We start from the raw sequence: 23894 nt of genomic DNA, 5'->3' as shown, positions 1-23894 counted from the left end.
GTTTCTATTCCAAATGTTACATTTTATTGGAACCGATTTGTAAATGACATTGACTGGAAGAAGGTTTGGATGATTCCTCACAGATACTTGATAGTAAACAAGGTGAAAGAAGTGTCATTCAAAATAATCCACAGATATTACCCTGCTAATCATTACATGGTTAAATTTAAAAGAGACATCAATACAAACTGTTCTTTATGTGAAGACCACCCAGAAACTGTTTTGCACCTCTTTTGGTATTGTTCACCCACCAGAACATTTTGGCAAAACCTCAGCAGATTCATCATTGACCATATATATAAAGACTTTGCCTTATTGTGGGAGAATGTTGTATTTGCTTTTATAAAAGTCAAAGTAAAGATAAGATGTACTTCATTATTAATTTGTTAATTATTTTGGAAAAAGTTTCATATTCATAAGTGTAAATACAGCGCTAAAAAAACTAATTTTGTACTTTTTCTACATGAAGTTATACATTATATTAATCTGATTTCTGATTCCAACAACAAAAAGGCAATTAAAACTGTCAGCATATGGTCCTGTTTCTCCTTGTAATGATCCATAAGCTACCCTGGCTAAATTGTATTGTTTTCTGTTTTCATGTCATATTCGTGTATATGGCTTATGTTATGTATATTTTGATTAGTCACTTGTGATTTGTACCCTTTTTTCCAAGAAAAAAAAGAAAAAAAAAAAGATTTCCTGTCCAATCAAATGCTCTCTAGAATCTGAAGCATCCCGCCCCCTACATTATGAATAGACACTGAAGCTGAGCAGGTCTTATGTGCAATTTGGCGCAGACCATAAATCATATCAGACCCATTTGAATTCTGCACAGAATGCTACATTTTAAAGCAATATGGATGAGATTAGGAGGAGAAACGGTTAGAGATTAGAGATTGGTGGTTAGAGATTGAAGTTTACCTGCAACTATCACTAGCTGGCCTCTGTTACGCTCACCCCCCTAAACCTCACTCCCATCCGGGTCACAGCACCAATGTAACCCCTCCGGTCCTACTCGCCCATTCCAGGCGGGACTCACCTCCGGCATGGGAGGCGGGTGCGCTAACAAGGACGTTAAAGAGCGCAGTCTGTAGCGTCAGTCTCTTGAGATTAAGGGAGTGAGGTTTACGTGCACAGCTCTCACTAGCTGGCCTCCGCTCCATTACACTTGTATTGCTTAAAATGGCATTCAAACACTAGATGTTAATTTAGCAGCACACCATCTAGCATGGAATTGGTAATTCTGCAGCCAACTGTTGCGTAATGCTTTACAGGATTTCCCCAAAACACAAAAAAGTTTTGTAGCCTACAAATGTCATGTCAATGTCATTTGCCAGCCCCTTAATAATTATATTACCGATTCCACTTTTTCTCAAAGCAAAATCCAATAGCCCAACAGGATACACCTTGGTTTGCCTATGAGCTCTGAACAAATCTGCATTTAATAGTGCGATGTGTAAAATTAACAAAACAAAACCCATGAGATAGATTAGTTTGGCTGTTTATTTGACTTATTAGTCAAGCCAACTTCCAGCATAACATTATGTTGCTCCAGCACCAACACACAAATATGGGTTGATATACAGGATTTATTTTCCAGTTTTATGGCCTTTATTCATTTTTGGCTGGGAAAATAATATCTGTTTACAGCCAAAGTGCATTGTGAGTGAGGAGGTCATTGCTTTATTAATCAAGTTTTATTTTGTAATCCAGACTAATTTGTATCTCTCTATGATAAATGCAACATATGCAACTGGGACACACCAGTACTGGTTAAAGCTACTCAAACACAATGTGATAATTTAAATCCAAGAAAACATGACCCAGAAGTTGAGTGTTTTCTTTCTCTGTGACCGTTCGGCATTGGTTACATCAGGCACGTAATGCTGCTCAACAGAGGACGGATATGGTACAAGTCTGACATCTGTGCCTGCCTTTGTGAAAAGGAATTTGGAAGCCATTTTGAACAGTTTATAAACTATTCAAACTATTTATCAGTTGATTTTTTTTAATCATTTATTGATTATGGTTGCGCAGGAACGTGTTGTTTAGTTATGTTTGTATCCTGATATGGTTAGAGAGAAAAAAAAATGCACTTGATGTACTTTCTCAGAGAGAGAGACATTACTCCTTAGGGAAAGTACATCGAGACCTCGTTTATCCGAACTAGTAGAATGAACAGCAACTGAACTTTAGATATTTGTTGTCTAATTTTTTGTCAATGTAAGTATATTCCTCCAGGAGGCAGCGTTGCACAATGTTTCTAGAACATACTACATGAAGCCTATCGGTAAAAATCTCAATAGATACTCTGTCTATTTTAATGTTTCGATACTAGTAAAGCAACAAGACAAAGAGTAGACTACACTATCTCCGGTTTCATAGACAAGGACTATAGTCCCAGAACAAAATGAACGTTTGAGCTGTTTGAAAGCAACTTGCATTGGCATATCTTAAAATATATCAGTGCCATTGTTTTGTCTCAAGGTGATGTTTTTTTTTCTAAGGCACGTTTATAAAAGCTATTTAAATGTCCTAACTGAACAAAGGCCTAACCCTGTCTTAATCTAAGCCCTGTCTGTGAAACCCTGCCTATATGTATTATGATTTTAGTGTGAACCAAACTCGCTTGCTAACAGTTTCTGTGTAATATCTAGTTTTGCAACTTCATTGGCATTAACGCCAAAAACACTAAAAAGCCTGTACAAATTTTATGCTTTAAACAGTTTTACATCTTAAATACATGTTTTAAAGAATGGATCTAAATCATTTGATAAATATATTAGTTTCATATTTGTTTTTAAATCTATTCACTCCCATTGTAAGAGTTTCAAAAACTCTTTTTTGCTTTTTTAAACATACAAGGAAAACACAAGTCTGAATAATTTTTCTAGTAATCAGCATTATACCACAAATGCTGTCGACTGAGATTGACTTGCATTGAACCTATATTAAAATATCTGTTATGTAGTTTAAATAGTACTCTTTTACAACATGAAAATATATAATAATAAACTTTATTTTATATAGCACCTTTAAAAGTAGCATCTCAAAGCACTTTACATAAAAATATGAAATTAAAAAATACACCAGTGCAGGAAAAAAAAGCCAATATAATAATAAACAAAGTAATCACATGAATCACATAAAAGCTACCCTAAAAAGTAAGTTTTAAGGGACGATTTAAAAACACTAAGGGATTCTGCATTCCTAATCTCAGAGGGCAGGGAATTCCACAATTTATGAGCCAAAGAAGAAAAACCCAGATCACTGCATAGTTTTTAGCCATGTTGTTTGGACAGTTAAAAGACCAGCTTCAGAAGAGCGTAAAGCACGTGTAGGAGTGTAGGGGGTTAAAAGCTCACATAAATATTGAGGGGCCAATTTCGGCCAAATTATTCAAGGCCTTGTGAACATGAGAATTTTAAAATCAATACGAAAACTAACAGGAAGCCAGAATTCTAACTGACTGTCCTTAATTTGTGTTCCGAAGATGAATGAAGATCTTACGGGTTTGGAACGACATGAGGGTGAGTTATTAAAAACAGACATTTAATTTTTGGGTGAACTATTTCTTTAAGATTTGGTTCTTAAATTAGCCAGAATTCTAGCAGCTGAATTTTGTACCAACTGTAATTTACTTAGGGTAGCTTTAGAAACTCCAGCCAGCAAAGCATTGCAATAATCAATACTTGAAAAAAAACAAAAGAGTTGATTAACTTTTCAGCCACAGAGTAAGTCAACATGGGACGTAATTTGGCAATGTTTCTGAGATTAAAAAAATTGATGATGGTCAAATGTTAAATTGGCGTCAAATATCACCCCCAGATTTTTTCGTTTAGTTTGGGATTGCAATTATGACCAAACGTATAATATAATAAAAAAAAAAAAAAAAATAAAAAAAAAAATATATATATATATATATATGACACAGCAAACAAGATTAAATAAGAAATTCCTATTTTTTTATTTTTAAATTGAACAGCAAAAACAAAAAAGCAGTGTTCTTATTTATTCACTACGAAAGTAGTTACACACAATGAAGTCCAACCACTCTGTAACTGTCTGTAATTGTAACTGTTTAAAGACATATATTTACAAAACATATATACATTTTCCCACCCGTTTATTAATCTAGGTCCAGAAACAATAAAGATTTAACTATATGGTCTGAGAATTTGAGAGAAGCATTACAGTGTTTCCATGTCACATGAAGGCTTGATCTCAAGGTTGTGATATGACACAATAGCATGTGATGTTGTTTTATAGTCATTCCTCAGACTCCATGGCCATCCGTTTCAGCATCTTCTGCTCTCTCCGTTCTCTCATGCGCTGTTTGAAATCCTCCAGTTCTTTCCTCTGTTCCAGAATGAGAAACGGCAAAAGTAAAACAGAGCATGTGGCATCTCGCTTCTCATATATATACATATATTATATTCACTGCCCGGCCATGTTTGGATTTAAATAGGCAAAAGCTTAATATAAATATATAGTTGTGTGCATCAAATTAAAGAGGAAATACTTACATTACTTTTCTCATTAGCTGGGAAAATCTCCCTCTGAAAAATGTGATAATATGTGATCATACAACAGCAGCTGAATATAGGAAATACTAAATAACACACATAACGTTAGCCTCAAAGCATAATTGCCCAAGTCATTAACATTGAAATATGACTTAGGGAATTATGCTATGAGGCTAACGATCAGAGAAACTCCCTAGTGAAACCAGAATATGATTTTAAAACACAGAGATCCCCAAAAAATGTAAGTATCTTCATAACTTTAAACAAATGCTGAGATTGTATAATACAATATTTACGTATTAAAATGAATGTCTAATCCTATAATAATTGACTTAGATTATAAGGGCAATTATAAACCTTTCGCTTCACGACGTACTCCTCAAAATACTCGGCTTGGTTTGATATCCAAAACATCGCCACTGGAAACGACATATACACCATCATCTGTGTAAATAAACAAACAAACACTACATATTCACATTCACTTTTTTATCGGTTATTAGCATAAGCAGGCAGTGAGGAGCAAATATAGTGTTTAGACAAGTGGGACGTTTAAAGCGTCAGCACGTTTTATTTTTATTTTTTTTATCTTCCCAAAATTGGTTTAGTTTGTGTATCTATGTTTATATAGACAGACCGGGTTGCTTACAAGTCTAAACGTAACCAAACTTACCCTAAAAACCTCTATTTTAACCCCCATGTCCTACAGCTTGACAGTCACGCATGCAGGCACTTCCTGTTTTTAAGATGTCAAAATAAAAGTCCGCTCTAAACACGCGCAGTCACAGCTACAGTCTCGTTCTTACGTAAGCCAGCGGCAGGCTTATGAAACAGCGTGCAATCGTTGACCGGATGCTGGTACATCAACATGATGATGTAAGCATGCAGTAACTTTACATCAGATACACTTTATCAAACCGCAAGGCCAATAATCACTTTAACCACATCTAACGTTATTTGAAGAAAATTAAATGGTTAGTTAATCTAAAAATGATTTACTAACCCTCTTGTTATTTCAAAGCTGTATGACTTTCTAATGTGAACATAACCGACACGTTTTTCAGACATCTATTGTAAAAAAAGAAAAGAAAATCTATGCTCTTTTCGCAAGTGTTTTCTCGTGTTGTAAAGACACGGGTGAGTAAATGACACAATTCTTATTTTCTTTTGGTTAATCTCACAGAAACTGCCAAGAAATGTCCAAGTCATATTTCACATTTTGAAGAATGTTTGTAACCAGACAGTTGAGTGATTCTATAATTGGACATACATTTAGCATTTCAAAAAGTTAAGGAAAAAACTGTTCACTAAAATTCTTTCTAGTATTTTATTGAAAAAATTAAATTTCCATAATTCAGGGCTTGCCAAACACAAGTTACTTTCTTTTTTACTTTAAATGAAAAAAAAAGGAGTTCTTCATATAATTGTCATATTCATTGTCATATTAATTGTCATATTCATTGTCATATTTTTTCTTCGCTATTTGAAAAAATGTTTTTGGATAAACCTCACTAAATGTTGTGATTATGCAAGTCTTATCTAGCTTATTTAGCAATTTGCTCCATTTTAAGGATGTTCAGAAATGTTTTGCGTTTTATGGATTTTTATTGATGGTGATTGTTCCAACTCTGCGGAAATCTGTGTGAACTTTATCGGTTTTCACTGAAACATTTTAAATCTTGAATAAATCCCTACATATTTACACTACAAAAAAAAAAAAAAAAAACTCATTGTCATATTCTCATTATTGTTACATATTGTCAATATTGTTACTTTACCATTTTAATCTTTTTAGTTAAAAACTCCACTTGCTAGCATAAATGACAAGAGCACATGGCACTAATGACATCATGATTAAAATGCTTTTAAACAACACACTGTGTGATCAGTGATACATTCTGTTTTCCTTTTGATATTGTGGTGACAATTTTGACAGTTGGTGTAAGAACTTTTTTAATTAAAATACATTAAAATACATACCTTTCAGTGCTTCAGATCTTATTAGTGAGGGAAAGTGACATAATTTCCTGTATCTTACATAGTTGTGGGAGATAATTACACCAATTTAAAGGCAAAGTATGGTACAGTAGATTTATGGACACATTTTTATAAGAGAAATGTTATTTTAAACTATTTAATGTTGTAGAATTGGGAAAATTACTACTTAGGGCTTTTATAAATAGAATGAAATATATTCTTTTTTTATTCAGCAGAAGAAATAAACTCATACAAGTTTGGAACAACCTGAGGGAGAGTAAATGACATAGCATTTTGGGGTGAACCATCCCGTTAATGTCCCTTATTTTCTGCACAACTTTAGGGTGAAATGTGACCCAACATTTTCTTGTGCGCTTTAATAAGATGGTGAGTGAGTACAACAAATGCTGACTATGAAGGCACAGGTTTCGTTGCACCCTTTTTATTGAGTCAACTTTTCAACTCAAGCTGAAGAGTGAAAACTGAAAGGAAGCAACACAATGCATATGCAATGTTTTCCATTAGGGTTAGAACTGACCAGTGATGAATCATAAAAAAAGGAGACAGACTCATTTTTGTTTCATTTTAATTTTCTATAAAAGAGATGAGTTTATTTCATGATCATAACAGATTGAACCATTGACCTCGATAGCCCACGCACATACCAAACAGTAATCGAGGAAAATGTTAAACAAACCCAAAAAAAAAAAGAACAAAACAAAAAAAAAAGAAAATAACAAAATACCTGAATAAAGCAAACTCTCTGCTGAGCTGCAGGTCAGCACATTCTCCGGAGAATCCGAAACTATGGCACATAATGTCCAACTGTAACCATGGAAAAGAAAATACATTTAAAGGCTTGAAGGAATGAAGTGTTGCTCTTCTTTAAACTTGTACAGACCAAATTAACCAAAGAAAGAGAAAAAAAAAATAGATATTTATATAAGTGGACTTCATGAGGAAGAAGAAAAAAACAAAAAGCAAAGCAATATCGTTTAAATGAAGTGTTGCGATTTAAACCTCCGGGTAAGAACACCCTCCCCAGCCACGTGACGTACACATCCAAACATCCAGACACGCACGCACACACACACACACACACACACACACACGATGATGATGGGACATGCCTTCTTAGCAGTTGAGAAAATGAAAACTAGTTGTTCGGTGTATACTTAAGAAGTCCAGCTAAAACTAGATTTAAACCTGAATATTGTAAATGGGTAAAATATAAAATGTTTACGTTCCTTTTTTGTCTTTTAAACACAAGCTCTCGCACCTAAATCCCCAATTTTCCCCTCCCCGGTCCAACCGTGCCCCCTCCCTCGCCCTCCCAGAACGTAATATATGCCAACTAGAATCGCAATACAATACAGGCACTGGAGAAAACACTATAAGAGAAAACTCAGAGGACCCGCCAAGGTCTCGAATTGTGCCCCCCCGCCCCCCTTTCCAAGTCAAATAACAGAATTAGAACACATATCCACTATAATCGAACAAGAACAATGATAAATCAGAACGGTTTGATTTTTTTTTTGTAACTTTTTTTTCTTTCAAACTTTTTGCAATTATATCTAGCACAGCATACGGAGTTCTCTCTCTGTGCAGCTGTAATAAAACGATCTGTGAAAAGAAAAGAGGAGGAGTCATGCAGTAACCAGCTGAGAGCTCCGTCGCGTTGGCCTGGTGTTCGCATGACGCTCCACCAGTTGCACAGAGTCGCATGTTTTCCTTCTGTATGTATAATACACTTAAAATAGTATTCTTTAAATTATACTCAAACTAAACGATACTCAGAAACCGCCCCGCGTGGGTCGACGCTCCGGCCCGTGGCGAGACTCCCCCCACCGGGCTAACATGAAAACCATGAGCGACGAAAGTATATCTTCCATGATTCTGTCCTCAATTAACACTTGTCAGAATAATGCATATATTAGGGTTTATTTTCTACAAGGCTACCTAAAACTTTTAATGACGAGTGGGGAGAACAAGAAAATATATTTATATATTTAGAAAGACATGTTAAGTGAAGCGTTTCGGGTCTCGGCTATCAGCGTAAAAGGATATGGGTGTTTGGCATAGACATCAGAGGGTAAAGGTGTTGGTAAGAGAGTTAAAAATATTTTAAAAAAGAAAAACAACAACGAAGAGAGGAAAAAAAAGAAAAAGAAAAAGGAGAAGATAAACAAAAATACAACCAACCAATCAACCAAAAACAGTAATTAAGAAAATACCTTTTTACAGTAGATCCTACATAATGAAAAATCTGCACATGATAACAGTGTGAAACACACCATGTTTAGTCATTTGTCACAGCCCCTGGTGAATATCGTTTGTGTTGTCAGAGGTGTAAGGCGAGCTGTACTTCCTCTCCCGAGGAAGATCATCTAAGTGCCCCCGATCCCATCCTGCCATTTGCCTGCGTGTTTTCGCGAAAAAGGGGACGAGGGGAGGGAGGATATAGCGAAAAACGAAACGATGGGAAGGAAACCAAATCAAACGGGAAACAAAGACGTTTTCTATTCCCCCACAGACATCTGGCAGTCGATGGATGCCGTAGCTAGAGAATCAGTACATGTTATTGTTGTCGTTCAGATATTCCTCCGGCGATCACATTGTCCATTGCTCCCATATTCTGAATTAAAGAGTCACGCACAAGTCCTCTCTTTCCCGCCATGGTCACAATGGCAAATCCAGGAGGAATGCCGGAGAGGCGGAGCCGTCCCAGTGTGAGGGTCCCTCTTTCTGCTAAGGCAAAAGGAGAGCTACAGCCTCCCTCCCTCTCTCTCTCTCTCTCTCAGGGCCTCAGCTTATCCATCGCTAGTTCAGCCTCTTCAGTGTTTCTTGTGGTCAGGGGTCTTTTTCCCTTACTGCTTTTTTTGAGTTCATTCTAGAGGAATCCATGAGCTTCTGTTTTCGCAGTTTATCTCGTCCTCTCGCACTTCAGAACAAGTTCTCCTCAAAGATAGCCATCAAATCGCTTTGGAAATTCATGTCAATAGTAGCTGCCATCTGTAGAGGTGAAGAAAAAAAAAGAAACATTGGCACATGTAGCAAACTTATTAAAAAAATAACATTTTGAATCTCAAATTATATCCACATTTTTATGGAAAAGGTATTCAAGAGTTACTGTAAAGACCGCCTGTATATAGCATGAATCACACATTTGTCTTTTTTACTACCATGTTGCTCGAGTTCAACTGCATGTTGTGTCAACATTACCGTTTTGGGAATAAAAGACTTTTTTAAACATCTTACCCTAAACTTTTGAACGGTAGTGGGAGGTGACTGCAGCTATCGGTTATTTTAGTAATCGAGTAATCGGATAAAAAATTGTGGTAATAAAAATAGATCCAAGTGAACAAAACCTTTAAAAAAAAAAAAGATTAATACACAAATTTATAATAACAACCAATAATAATTGGTTCAAATAAAGTATCAAATTAAGCAACCAAATGGGTTTTTATCAAACAACACTGTTAAAATACACCATGTAAAATAAATTATATAAACTAATATAAACAACTTATGTACATTGCGTATTATAATGCCTGCAGAGGGGGTGTCAACGGTCTGGTCATAGTTGTTGTTACACTACGGCATGATCAAATCCTTGTTTAATACTGGCCAAACAGCATTTAATTCAAATGTAACACTTAATCTTTAATATTTGGTCACTTCTGTACGATAGAAATGCAACAGCTGCTGTAATTTCTTGAATACCAACAACCCAAACTCAAAGCATGCAGAGATGGAGTTTGAGAAGTGGAACTATGAAATACAAACCGAGTCCGACTTTTTGCATTCCCAAATGCAGCACACGCAGAGACTGAGTTTGCATAGAGCAGCGTTTACTGTGAACGGAGCTGAGGTACTTTTAACACGTAATCAGCACGCATGTAAATAACTAAAGCGTTGTGCTTCTCTGTGGGAAAAAAAAAAACAGCGCATATATTTATTTAACTGATTTAACCGCAGACTTTGTGATTTCACAATAGCACAATGCTATATTTATGCTTTTACATGGTTTAAATATATTGTGTAGCCTTAGTTGTAATAATGCAGTTCATGGATTCTCATCTGTGGAGCGTGCCACTTCCGGTATTTTGCCGGTTACACGACATGGGGATTTTTTTTAAATCGAGTCCTCGGCTTTAATCGAGGAGTCATGCCAGCCCTAGCTGCAGCTGTAACTCACCGCCTCTCTCCTCCTCCTCTCCTGCTCCCGGCGACGTGCGAACTCCCTCTGCTGGTCAAGTGCACTCTGGGAGGCGGCGGGCGAGTGGGGCGGGGCTTGGGAAGGTTGCGGGGCCGAGGGCGGCTGGGCCGGGTTCTGGGCTTGGGGCTGAGTTTGAGTTTGGTGCTGCTGCTGCGGTGGTGCCTGAACCTGCTGCTGCTCCGACCGCCTGCGGGGCTCCTCCTGGGGCCTTCGAGACGTCTCAATGGAGTCCTCCTCGTCACGTCCCCTTCAGAGAGCAAGACCAAGAAAATGTCTTGAAACTGCTAAAAGTGACCTTCGATTAAAACAGACAAGTTCAGCTCTCTTACCGAAGTTTCTCTTGTTCTCTGCGCTGACGGTCTTTCTCGGCTTGCTCAGCCTGGGCTTTCAGGGCCTTCTCTCGCTCTTCCTTCTCCCGGGCCACACGCCGAAACTGTTCGAAGCTGTCGCTGGAGGACCTCAGAGCAGACGAGGGAGTGGAGGTGGATTTCTGTGCCAGGCTCGCCCAGGAACCCATGTTCTTTAGTTTCACATCCTGGGCACAAAAAAAAAAAAACATGACATTCTAGAAATGTTACAGTTGTATTCATGGAAAAGTAGAACAAAGTTGTTCCTTCCACCCACCTGTACCCTTTTAGGTGCCACAGGTGTTTTGGGCTCCGGTCTGAATTTCTCTTTGTCCTGGATGGAAGGAGGTGGACCGCTCTGCTCAGAGGAGCGGATGACAGGACGGGAACTTTCATGCGATTTCATATCTGCTCCTAAAACGAGTTGATAAACAGTTAGCTATGGTCCTTTTATTTGATTGACAGAGCAGAACCAAGATTAATATTTACTATAACCGGGATGTTTCACTGTTTGTGGAACATGTGAGCAGTGTGTAGTGGAAGCAAAGATGTGTGATTTTTGCAATGCTTCTAAACAATTGTATTAAAATGTAAAAAGAAACTACATATTAATTGTTTATAAAATAAAAGCAATATAACATGCAAGAGTGATGCAATTTTGAATATCAGCACATAACAGCACAAAGTGTGCTTGAATTAAACATACAAACTCACTCTGCTGGCTGTGACCTTGCATTGTGGGTTTGCTCTCAAGGTGTTTGTGAGACTCTGGTCTCAAGGCTGGACTGAAGGGCTCACCACGCATCACAGGTGACGGGGGCAGCTTCTCTTCTTTAATGCCAGCCAAAGCTAAAGGACCTCGCTGCGGTTCCTGTAGCAAACCAAAGCTTCAGTTACACCACACATCTAGAAAACCACAAACTATTCACCACATAATAAATCCACGTGGACATTGGAAAGAATCAGGAAATGGTACTGACCTTTTTGACCTGAGGAGGGGAGGACTGGTGGACTAAAGCATACTGAGGGATTTGAGGCGAATGCATCACAACGAGCGGAGAGGGGTTATCTCGCATGTGTGCTGTTAAAATATAGACACAATTAAAACACTTGCAATGGTGTCCAATACAAATAACAAACGACTAGTCTGGACTTTGGAGATGTGTCAGGGAAGCACTTTATATAGTGTTTATACTACGCAGCTTTTTTAAATTAGTAAGTTTTGGCAAATTCAACTTTAAAAAACAAACAAACAAAAAAACACCACAAACTGTGATAATCATCAGTTTAATAGACAATAATAAGCAAATACAGTATTAATCTGAATATAAGACGACCCCCCCTTTTTCAAGATGCACCTTTTGGAAAAAGATTTTGATAAAGAAACTACTCTTTTTTTTCATACTGCATATTTACATTTTTGTTTTGAAATGATGTAAAATGCTGGTAAAACACTTTTTGGCATACCATAAAAATAACCTGTAGCCCATCTGAATTATATAACAATTAGGCTATCCATCTCATAGTGAAAACCATGTAGACTGCGTTTTTAAGGCGGTATCTTCTAACATTCCCCTCTGACATCATATTTCTTGGCACACTCGTTTTACACACGTATTTGCCGCCACCTATTGTTGTGGGTGTATTATTGACATGTTAAAGTCAAGACCCTGAATAGAAGACGAACCCGGTTTTTCAAATGCATTTCTTAGGAAAAAAATCTTATATTCTGAACAATACGGTAAATATTGTATAAATATATATAACTCTAAATATATAAAGAGTTACACACTTTTTTTTAATTAAACAGCTATTTTTTGTATGGCTGTTGTTTTACCTGAGTTGTAGGGGTCGGACTTGTGTTGACGTGGAGAGTGATGTTGCTGTGGCTGTTGCTGGATGATCTGCTGTGCTTTCGAGGAGGGCATGGAGACCTTGTGTTGACTAGACTGCGTTTGCGTGGTCTGCACCGGGCCTTGAGAGAAGCTCAGCTGCTGCGAGTGCTGCATGTGTCTGGCCTGGTGCTGCGAGAGCTGCGGGGAGGGCTGGGCTTGAGTCTGAACGGGGAGCTGTGGCGGGGGTCCCAGCTGAGACTGAACCTGCACCGACTGCAGCAGAGACGACTGGCCCGGCTGCTGCTGCGACCTGCTCTGCAGAGACTGCATTAGTGACGTCGGCGGCTGCTGCTGCTGCTGGAGGCGGTTCGGCTGCATGTGCTGCAGGTACATGGGCAAGGGCATGGAGGGAACAGGCTCCTCGTCGTCCTCTAGCAGCATCTGTGGGGGCTGGGAGGAGAGCAGGCCCTGGGGAGTGAGTGTGGGAGGGGAGAGCGGCCGCTGGCGCAGTTGCTGTGGAGGGTGCAGGAGGTGAGGAGGGAGGTGGTGCTGGGGCGGAGGGGGTTGCTGGGGCTGAAGCTGCTGGGGCAGGGTCTGCTGGGGTTGCTGCTGCTGCTGCTGCTGGGGCGTGCTTTGCTGAGGAGGTTTAGGAGGTAGTGGGGCTGCCCTATTACTGGGTCGTGAAGGCTGCTGGGGCATTGCGTTGTGCAGGGCTGTAAACCAATGAAAATAGAAAAAGGAAGACCACAAAAAGGAAGGGGTCAATATAGATCACCGGCAATTTTTTAACAATACTTGCAAATAAAACAAAATGCTGTATAAAAGAGAAGAATATAGCTAATCAGAACATTTAACATGCAGCCTGCAGAGCACCATTTTGAACCAATGAGATGTGGGGCAGTTTGACAACATGACATGGTAGCCTGGAAATAGGTGTCTAACCAATAGTACAATTGCTTGAAATTATTTCCATAGAACAGATGGACTCCCTCCCGCTAGTCACGGGGTATTAAGCCTTACTTTTCAGTTACGCTTTCAATTTGTTTAGGTTTGCCGTTTGTAATAGACGTTGTGTGTATTAAAGTATATATACACCGTGGGGAGAACAAGTATTTGATACACTGCCGATTTTGCAGGTTTTCCTACTTACACAGCAAAAATTACAGACCTCTCCATGCTTTGTAACAGGTGTCTTTTATACAGGTAACGAGTTCAAACAGGTGCAGTTAATACAGGTAATGAGTGGAGAACAGGAGGGCTTCTTAAAGAAAAACTAACAGGTCTGTGAGAGCCGGAATTCTTACTGGTTGCTAGGTGATCAAATACTTATGTCATGCAATAAAATGCTAATTAATTATTTTTAAAAATCATACAATGTGTTTTTCTGGATTTTTGTTTTAGATTCCGTCACTCACAGTTGAAGTGTACCTATGATAAAAATGACAGACTTCTACATGCTTTGTCGGCAAAATCAAAAATCGGCAGTGTATCAAATACTTGTTCTCCCCACTGCATATCTTGTATATTTATTTTATACTTAAATAATTTTCATCAATCAATTTAAAATATGTTGTGGAGCAAAGGGAACTAAAATACATGTTTATAGTGTTTATAATATTTGTAAAAGTTTAGTTTTATTTACCATTTCATTATTTCTTAATTTATAACTTATGCAAGAACAATATTATTTGCTTATATGTATTCAATAAATGCTGCAGCTTATACATGATTCATTTTGTTAATCATGAGAAAATGTCATTTGTTTTTGTCATATTGATATATGTGTGTTTAACCATTGCATATATTGAAAACAGGTTTTCTAACTTTATTGTTTTTTGTAAGATATGTTGTTTCTGACAGAGGGAGTAGTAAAGGAGTAATGGTTTAAAAAGAATATTAACTGTTTAAGAACGTTATGGGACGAATCGAAGGTTTCAAGCATGTCGCTGCCCAACGGAGGTTATGCCGTGCAAGTTAATCTACAAATGCTGTGAGAAGAGATTTGGGAATAATGATTCCTTCTGATGTCAAGGTCAGTTATGCTGGGGAGAGTTTAGGGAGCCAGATAAGATGTTATTCACAAATGTCAGGTGGGCATGCATTTTATGGGAGGTCGATGCCGGAAAATGTACTTGTATGATAAAAAGAAGTAGGAGGCCTTATGATAATCTGCTCTTTTGTGTTTTGTTTATCACACCAATTTTGAAAGTCTTTGTTTGCTAAAAAATAAATATGTATGATTTGACTGGTTTGCTTGAAGCTTACTTTGTAGCTCTCTAAGGTATGTAGAAAGACTACCCTGAATTTCGATTTTCAGAAATAAATTTGGTTTGATCATTTTACTATTGAGTGGGCTTGACTTTAATCTTATAGTTGAATTTCCACCACACTTCTACACACCGATGCAACTTAGTTTTCTTTTCTCTCAACAATGCAATTTTGACCTGGTAAATTTGGAAAAATGTGCTACATCAAACCAGGTTAGGACAATATCTTGATGAAATAAACAGGAAGTTTCCACTCACCTGGGGATGTGAGGATGGGGTGCTGGTTCAGGAACGGGTGCGTCTCAGGTGACACTTGGCCTCCTGGAGGGTGAGCGTTGAGGTGAGGCGGCGCAGGGGAGGACGAGTCATTGGCGTGGTGGGGAAGGTGCATGATGGGCTGGCCAAAGTGGGCCAGAGGGTCAAAGGGGTTTTCCAGGAGCTGCGAGGGCTCCAGAGCCGTGACAGGAGGAGCCATGTAAGGGGCGGGAGAGGGATGCTGTTGTGTTTTCAGCTGAGCGCTGGGCTGCAGCGCAGGGGTCAGGGGTTGATGGGGAACCTGCGGCTGAGGCATGCCCAGAGACACCGCCTGGTGATGAGCCTTCTTTCCTTCACCCCTCCCTCTCTTCTTCGGCTTAGACGCCACCCCTGAGTTTGTGTAGAGGAGATTCTTTATGCAATGCAGCTTCTTGGATCATTTAACATGGCAAATGCATTAGAAAATCAGTTGGTCAGACGTTATCAAGCTGCAGGACTCACCTGTCTCTGAGTCTTCACTTTCTGAGGAGCTGGACTCGCTGCTGCTGCCTGACTCGGATGATGAGCCTTTTGTCTTTGCAACACTCATTGCCTCCATGGTCTTCTCTGGAACTAAAAAATGTTAAACAATAAATAACAACCAATTAAAATTTGTAGACACTTGTATTGAATGCTGTCCATGTTGCATCACCTGTGATGGGCATTAATACTTGTAAAAAGGATCCAATCTGATTTCAGATTCTGAAAGTTCTGTTTGTATGAACCCTGATTTTCATGTTCGTTTACATGTGCATTATATGTATTCTGAACTCTTTTGACAAATATTTAGTAACTATTCAGTCTCCTCCACTGACCAGCTCACAAGACGTAAATAAACATGCACATTCGTAAGACAAAAATCATATGTAAACTTGTGGCATATAAAATCATGGCACTGCACAAGTGATTTTTTTAAGCCGATTGGGATTCAAGCGTTGACATGCTTAATTTTTTCCTACTGTTCAGATTATTACACCAATCCTTCCAATCTGATGGAAATTTTATTCACATCAAGCTTAAACGGCTCGGCTGAGGCTTTTCAAAACGATTGAACAATTAATGCAATTACTAACAGATTATTTGGGTGCATGTAAAAACGTAGCTTGTGTTTTGCAATTACTCAACTATTTTCTGTGGACGTGAGGAACTCAAATGGACACATCACATTTGAAAGGTCAATGCTAATGTGTCCCACTCCCAGACTACATTCTGGGACAGGAGTGTCCAATCCTGCTCCTGAAGGGCCACCTTCATGTGAGTTTAAATAGGGCTGGAGGTTAAAAACTGCTGGAAGCAGCTCATCAAGGTCTTCAGGATCACTAGAAACTTCCAAGCAGGTTTGTTGGAGCTCAAATTAAAGACCAGGATTGGAAACCCCTGTTCTAAGGCCACCTACTCATATAAAATGCAATTATGCCATTTTTCTAGGAAGGTACAGCCAATCATCTGATCCAACTGAGTACTTGTGGTTGAGATGAGAGGCCGATACTAATGGGTGTAAACAGGGCCTCAGTGTTAAAGAAAGCGATGCTCTTGATCACTAACCGACAGGCTTCTTCTTCTTGCGAAGACAAGATGACACGTATCTCTCCAGCTCCCGCAGCGTAGAAGGCTTCAACGTCTCAAAGTCGATCTCAATCTCGTCTGGATTGGAGTTCTTGAGCGAGGGCTCACGGGACTGGATGATGTGGACCACACGGCCCAGCTTGTCTCCAGGGAGCTTGTTAATGTCCAGACTCAGTTGTCTCTTCTCTTCATAGGACATGGGCTTACACTTCTCTCCAGCAGCCATGCCTGCCATTGCGGCTCCACCAGTCAGACCCAGATCCTCCTCAGAATCCAGGCCTACCACAGGCTGCAGGATTGGTGGGGCGGCGCCTGGGGGAGCCATGGAGCGACTGCCCTTACCACCTCCCTCCTTCTTACTATAGAGCATAAGACGACAAGAACATCTCATTTTCCATGACACTACACAGTTAAAGGGTTGACCAAATCACCAAATTGATAAAAGCAATTAAACCATGCAACTTTGCATACTTTATAGCCTAAAATGGGTTTGCATAATCAAATGTCTCAGCCCACCTCAGCTTCTTGGGCTTCTTAGGAAGAGGATCCTTGTTCTTAGGCTTTCCTTGAACCTTGAGGACAGGAGGCGGCTCCAGGATCTCCTCCAGTGCAGGCATAACTACTGCTTTCCTTTTGTGCTTGTCTTTCTTCTTCTCCTTCTTTTCCTTCTCTTTCTTCTTTGGTTTGCAGGCCGGAGGCTGGGACAAGGCAGCCAGCTGCTCATGAACCGCTTTCAGCTGAGCAACAAAGAAAAAAGAAATTGGGAGATTACAGCCTCTTATTAGAAAGCATCACATCTATGATACACGTCTTCGTACACGTCCACAATATCTATAGTGACCGATCTCTTGGCCAGGTCTTCAGGGACGTGCGGGCAAAAGCCAAGTAGTAAAGAAGATCTAACTCACCTGCTCCTGAAGCTCTGCTAACCTCTGGGCTCTCTCCTCCTCAGAGTCATCCGTGGAGGAGTCGGATTCCGATGAGGAATCACTGGAGCTGTCTGAGGACGAGGCAGGGCCCATGGGCGGCTGTGTCTTTACAGGAGCTGCGTGGAGCACTGGCGCAGGAGCAGGTGTCAGCATTTCCTCTGGCTCATCGGGCATTTTAGCAAAACGCATCTCAAACACATCCTACAGAAAGAGAGAACCATTTGAGGATCTAGTATAAGACTCTTTTCATCCTCCTTTCAGAGTTCAGCAATGACATTCTAACAACATCGTTTCTATACTAAACACCTGAATTTTCCTGTAAGTGGAACATTTCTAAACCCCTTCCACACAAAAATACCACCAAAATAAACAAAAATGTCCTCCAAATTCGAAAAAACATGCCCCAACACGATTAAACAAAATGTATTATGACTGATCCAAATAAAGTAAAATCTTAAAGTGAGTGAAAAGTGTTGACTGGATTTGTTGATTGCAAAAGCATCATTACATTTAGATCTGCTCACATTGCATTTCTTTATGCATTTTTTGCACTGCTTCAGTGATGGGGAACGTTCTTGGCTCGCTTTCTGTATATAATTTTTTTTTAGTTTAAATAACCATTTTGTCTTTCGTGCTCCTAAAATAATCAATGTGAAGCTGTGAGTTTTTTTTGACAATTGGATCTTAGCTTGTTTTTTTTTTGTGTGTAGCCAGTATATGACGTGCCGTTTCGGCAAATGCAAAATTTTTATTTTATGTATTTTATTAAATCAACATTAATAATCATTATAGCAATAATTTGTCCTACTATTGTAGCCCTATCCTTTAATGAGCTCCTGTTTTTGTTCTATAATTTATAAATGTAGGCTATTTACATTATGCTACCTTTGAGCATCATTAAACGTCATTAAAGTAAACATGCCATGTCAGATTCAGCTCCCGTGCCACCTTTGCAGTGTAATGATGACTTTTGGCATGGTCTACTGCGAGTCACTTACATAAAGTACACATTGACTAGCCGACTGACAAAAACAATAACACGTCATGCAAGCCCTAATGTACACAGTCTTTTGCAGGTGTCCATGTACCTGCAGTTTGCGTGCCATAGCCACCACTTCATGGTCTGGAGGGTTGTACTTGTAGCAGTTGGAGAACATTAACCGTACATCTGCTGCAAACTCCTGAGCATCTCTGAACTGTCTGGTTTCCAACTTGTCCTGCACAACCAAAGAGAAAACTGAACGAATAAGCATGGAGAGCAAACAAGGCTCATTCTTCGATTTAGATCCAGCAACTGCATTTTCACCTTAATAGTGCTGAGGTCCATGGGATGTTTGATGATGTCATGGTAATCGTGCAGCCCTAAAGCATCCACATCCACTGGCTTGTAGAAGGGCCAAGCGTATGCTGCATGTTTCTTAGCGTACATGTCCTTTACGATGCCTAAGCAGTAGCGTAACTGTTCTTGTTGCTTGGGGCTGAGGGTCCCAGTGGCGACTGTCCCATGGTGCTGGGAGTCTGGTGCCTCCTTTTTGGGTAGTTTGCTTGGTCGTGTACTATCCCGGCGTGGCAGAGTCTTCCCTGACTTTGACTCGGCGGGCGAGGATTCACTCAGCTGGTCATTTGCCGTAGGTGTCGTGGTGTCTGCTTTCCTTTTCTGACTTTTTCTCTGCTGCAGATGAAAAATTACATTTAAGCGAGTGATGAGAGAAAGACACAACTTAAAAACAAAGATTGACACTATGGTTGAATGTTATGGGCCAACTTACTTTGGGAGGCATTGGGATGGGGCTTTGTAGAATAGGAGCAGTGCTCTGCTGCATGTGCACGGGCGGCAGGGCAGTTTGGGTGGGAGGAGGCACAGCCGTCAAGATGGGGGCCGGTGGATTGCAGTCAGTGGGGCCTAAAGAAAAAGGTGGCCCTAATTGAGGCGCGAGGGGTGGGAGTGAAGGGAGTGAAGGTAGTGAAGGGAGCGAAGGGAGCGAAGGGAGCGAAGGGGGCACTCGAGAGGGCAAGGCTTGCATGGCAGATTGGGGAGGTAAAGTAGGCGGACCCAGTGGTGGTCCTCTCGTTTGTGGCCCAGGGGGAAGACCGGAAAGGCCACGTGTTTGAGGGATTGCGGGCAAAGACTCAAGGACAGGCCCAATCTTCAGGTTTATGTCTAATAATGTAGAGAAAGAGAGAATACAAAAGAATTAAGGCCCGTTCACACAGAGAACGATATTAGTGTCCACACCAGCTGACAACAACATTGTTCATTCTAAGTGCACAATTAAATTTTGTCGCCTGATAATCTGAGATCTGTAAAAATAGCATTTCGTTAATGCAAATGTGGAGAGACATTAAGACAGTGAAGCCCAGATGATCTTCTGGCCGATATAGCTGAATACAGCAGTCAAGTAGGACACGTAAAAGGGCAGCAGTGTGAGTGGCCCTCAAGTAAGAGAGAGTATGAGATTTATACCTGGATCCCTCCTGCCCCGGCCACGACCCCTGCCGGATAAGGTCGACATCTCGATCTCCTGCTGGGGCATCTCTGAAATCTTGGTGAGGAACACCTTCTCCAGCGCTTCTGCCATTAAGACTATGTCATCCCCAGGCTGTAGGGGGCGACACATACCATTAACCACATGCCCAATCACACCACTGCAGTCCATTGTGAATGATGGCAGCAGAGATGTGAACCAGTACCTTATTGTAAATGTAGCAGTTAGTAAACATGGTGTTGAAGTCTTGAATACATTCTTGGGCATTGACGTAGAAACTGTTCTCTAGGCGTTTCTTGATTGTTCCCATGTCCATAGGATTTTTGATTATCTTGTAATAGTCCTAAGGAGAAGAGGTTACAAAAAGTCAGCATGACGCATCACAATCCAATACTTTCATCATCATAATGGCCTTATGATGTTATAATAACAGCAAGCAGCTTTGAGACTTTCAATAAAGAACAATTTTGACAGTGCTCCATTTGAATTCAAACTTTAAAAATGTGTGTAAATGTCAGCTTGATTATAACTACTTGATGTAAATTGATGCGTTTTATTTGTGAGAAGGTTATGTAGCAACATACTCAGTGGAAATGCGGGGCAGTACAGAGAATAAATCGCACATCATCAGACAGAGGACCTGCTCCAGCATGACAACTAGCACCATTTCAGTGGCAAAAGAATTGCAGTAAACATCAGTGCAACCGCACTGTCTGACAGGACCTGCTCATCACAGACATGACAGGACTGTAAATGGATGTAGATCACTCACAGGCAGATTTAGCTTAATGGCGTCAACAGGAGAGTGGAAAGGCCAAGCGAACTGATGCTTCCAAAGAGACTTCAGCACCACCTTAAGCAGGTACTGCAACTGGTTGGTCTGACGCTTGGGCCGAGTAGGGTTGGCGATATCTGGGGGATTGGGGCCTAAGAGGGAAGGGGCCTGGGACGAGGGCTGCCCCTGACTGCTGCTGCTCCCCGACATCTGCACTGCATCCAGGCCGTCTCCCATAATGATGGGGTGGAGCGGGGGCAGAGGGACGGGAGGGGGTGGGGCAGGACACCACTCGTTCAGTCTCGAGCCAGGCGCGGGCTCCACAGGGAGAGCACCGCTAATTCCATTGCACTCCTCGCTGGACTCTCTGTGAAGGAAGCAAATCATAGTCATTAGCTCTTTAATTTACATCTATGCCATGTGCATCAGATCCATCACTGTAATCATCACTATCATCTCAATTATACTTAACTATCCACACACATCCTCTCTGCCCCCCCCCCCCCTCCCACCCCCACCCCAAACAGCATTATTCAAATGGTTCATGTTTGCTTAAGTAATTGCCCGTGGATTCTCGAATTATCCCCTGATGTGGTCTGAATCATTAACATCTTCCAAAGAACTCATACTGAGTTTTAAAGAAGGACCCGACTGCTTCAAGTAGATGCTGTCTAGCCAAATGTGGCACAGGTATTAGTGCGTAATATGATCAAATTTACAGTAATCTGCAGGAATAACAGAAACCTGTCACCTTTTTGTTGACCAGTTAGTCTTGTAGGCTAGTCTATATAATCTGTACAATGAAATCATTTATTTCAGCCTTTCATGCTTTTAGCAGCATGTAACCAATGCTTTCATGTATCCTAGTGAAATTGATTAATGAAAAAAAAAAACATTGGGTGAGGACTTGCTTCTTTGCATGGGTTATTGACTGGTTGGAGGCAGATCTGAATGTGAGCTTGCAGTCGATTGTAAGAAAGGGGCAGAGGTTAAGTGGAGGAAATGATTGGAGAACTTCGACATACGTCACCTGAGAGAAATATCATTTCACAGGAAGATTGAGCAATGAATTTGATTTAAAATGACGAGATCAAAACAAAAATAAACGCATGGACACAAAAATATCAATAACATGCATGTTAATTTCATGCTGACTTTAATGTTGAAACCTGAACACTCAATTCTGCTGATGCCTAAAAACATCTACTGTGTTTGTTTAAAATGTTTCTTTATTTTTACTTATTAAAATTTCTTAGTGAAATTATTATTACATTAATAATTATATTAGTAACTGGTTACTTTGAATATTAATACATTAAGTCTAAATTTTCAACAGCAGTTTTGTTTTCAAAATCTGTAGTGATGACAGCAAAAGTTCTCTGGCACTGGTATCAACTACTGAAATTTACAAAGAAAATCACATCTTGCTTTACAATTTAAAACCATACAGATTGCAATTGTGCATGAGATGATGAATTTCTTTACTAAAAGTATGCTTTAAAAAAACAAAAAAAACTAAAACACCACACAGCGTACTATGGGCTAGGCAATGACTAGTGTTTTGCTCATGTAAGATGATCCGATAATTGTGTTTGAGAAGGGGAAAGAGAGAGATGAAGAGCAATGTGTGAGCTCATCAACACAACGTGCCCACAGCCAAATGAAGCCTCAGAGTAATGTGGCAGAGTACAGCTAATGTCGAGCTCAGCAGACAAACCGTATTCGTTCCCGCAGACCATCCCGCACCTCTACAATCAATTCTTGCTCCTCAGCCAGTTGTTTTTCGATTGAAGCATGTTAAAGGTCAGCCTGGTAATTGATACCAAAGGAGGACCTAAATGTCTTTGCCTCTCTCTAGTAATCACACTCCCACCACAGCCTCGGTAATCTGGCAATCCCCACAACTACACTTCCTGCTAATGAAACCTCACGTGACCTCATGCTGCTCTCAAGAGCCTTATATTTAATCTCTCTACAGGCTCACGGCTTTCAAGAGGAACCTATAACATCACAACTGCAGCACTACTACCGAAAGCATGACTCGGGTGAGTCAACTGAAAAATGCTTCAGGTTTAGACAGCCGTAAATAATCAGAATGGGAACATTCAGAGCGAAACTGGATGTCTCTGTGCTTAAAAAAAACGAGAAAAGGGGATCAGAGGAACATGTTATGACATCTGATAAAGTGTGTGGACAGATTGCTATTCCCCTGCAGCATGCATCTCACAGTCACACACGAGTTGTAGTGACTCATTGGCACAGTTGCTCTGTGTCCTGTCAAGTCTTCATAAAACTTGATACACCAGAACGTATTCAGTCGGGATGAGTCCACGGTGACTTCCATTCCTGAATCATTCAAAATGACTGAGACCGAGCTAAAATAATCAGGATTTGCTACAACAGGATGAAGAAATGTCTCAAAGTGCCCTCTAGTGTACTTTTCTGCAGTCAAATTAGGGGTATTAACCGCTGCAGGTCGGACAATAAAAAAGGTAGTAGACTTGTGTTCTGTCATTGAATGTACATAAGCTTTGGCTGTAATAAAAACAATAGTGTTATAATGATTTTACAGCACAGCAGCTGCCAAGTGTTCTCTCACTTTGGAGACACTTCATTTCATGTCGTCTTTAGTTTTTGTTAGAACATTAAATCATGATATTATGCCCTTCA

At 40.1% G+C, this 23894-nt stretch overlaps 2 protein-coding genes across 3 annotated transcripts in view; both read right to left on the bottom strand.

The window, feature by feature from the left end:
- Positions 1-3996: 3996 nt before the first annotated feature.
- Positions 3997-5394, bottom strand: pet100 (PET100 cytochrome c oxidase chaperone). The gene is made up of 4 exons (XM_079610229.1): positions 5203-5394; positions 4887-4973; positions 4530-4562; positions 3997-4362 (listed from the first exon to the last, which is right to left on the bottom strand). Exons 1-4 carry the CDS (start codon positions 5227-5229, stop codon positions 4273-4275), a joined length of 237 nt encoding a protein of 78 aa, XP_079466355.1. The 5' UTR covers positions 5230-5394; the 3' UTR covers positions 3997-4272.
- A 1705-nt stretch (positions 5395-7099) lies between these two features.
- brd4 (bromodomain containing 4) overlaps positions 7100-23894 on the bottom strand; it is a 52392-nt gene continuing 35597 nt past the window's right edge. For both annotated transcript variants that reach the window (XM_079605901.1, XM_079605900.1), the window contains 18 exons: positions 21222-21591; positions 20655-20792; positions 20428-20563; positions 19733-20124; positions 19270-19635; positions 19052-19180; positions 17943-18164; positions 17551-17771; positions 17014-17393; positions 15931-16041; positions 15433-15819; positions 12910-13620; positions 12053-12153; positions 11787-11943; positions 11350-11486; positions 11055-11260; positions 10705-10972; positions 7100-9518 (listed from right to left, as the gene is read on the bottom strand). In XM_079605901.1, coding sequence (XP_079462027.1) covers positions 9450-9518; positions 10705-10972; positions 11055-11260; positions 11350-11486; positions 11787-11943; positions 12053-12153; positions 12910-13620; positions 15433-15819; positions 15931-16041; positions 17014-17393; positions 17551-17771; positions 17943-18164; positions 19052-19180; positions 19270-19635; positions 19733-20124; positions 20428-20563; positions 20655-20792; positions 21222-21461 — 4371 coding nt within the window. In that variant the 5' untranslated portion in view covers positions 21462-21591 and the 3' untranslated portion in view covers positions 7100-9449. The remainder of the gene's footprint in view (positions 9519-10704; positions 10973-11054; positions 11261-11349; positions 11487-11786; positions 11944-12052; positions 12154-12909; positions 13621-15432; positions 15820-15930; positions 16042-17013; positions 17394-17550; positions 17772-17942; positions 18165-19051; positions 19181-19269; positions 19636-19732; positions 20125-20427; positions 20564-20654; positions 20793-21221; positions 21592-23894) is intronic.

Source organism: Phoxinus phoxinus, assembly GCF_949152265.1.
Source record: "Phoxinus phoxinus genome assembly, chromosome: 1".
NCBI lineage: Eukaryota > Metazoa > Chordata > Actinopteri > Cypriniformes > Leuciscidae > Phoxinus > Phoxinus phoxinus.
This window is presented reverse-complemented; position numbering and strand designations above follow the sequence as displayed.

What these genes read in the sequence shown, in the direction of transcription:
- pet100 (XM_079610229.1), bottom strand. Translation starts at nt 5,229, where the DNA reads ATGGGGGTTAAAATAGAGGTTTTTAGG. An exon ending in TTAAAATAGAGGTTTTTAGG is followed by an intron (nt 4,974 to 5,202) that starts GTAAGTTTGGTT and finishes TTATTTACACAG; the next exon opens with ATGATGGTGTATATGTCGTT. An exon ending in CAGCTAATGAGAAAAGTAAT is followed by an intron (nt 4,363 to 4,529) that starts GTAAGTATTTCC and finishes ATTCTGGAACAG; the next exon opens with AGGAAAGAACTGGAGGATTT.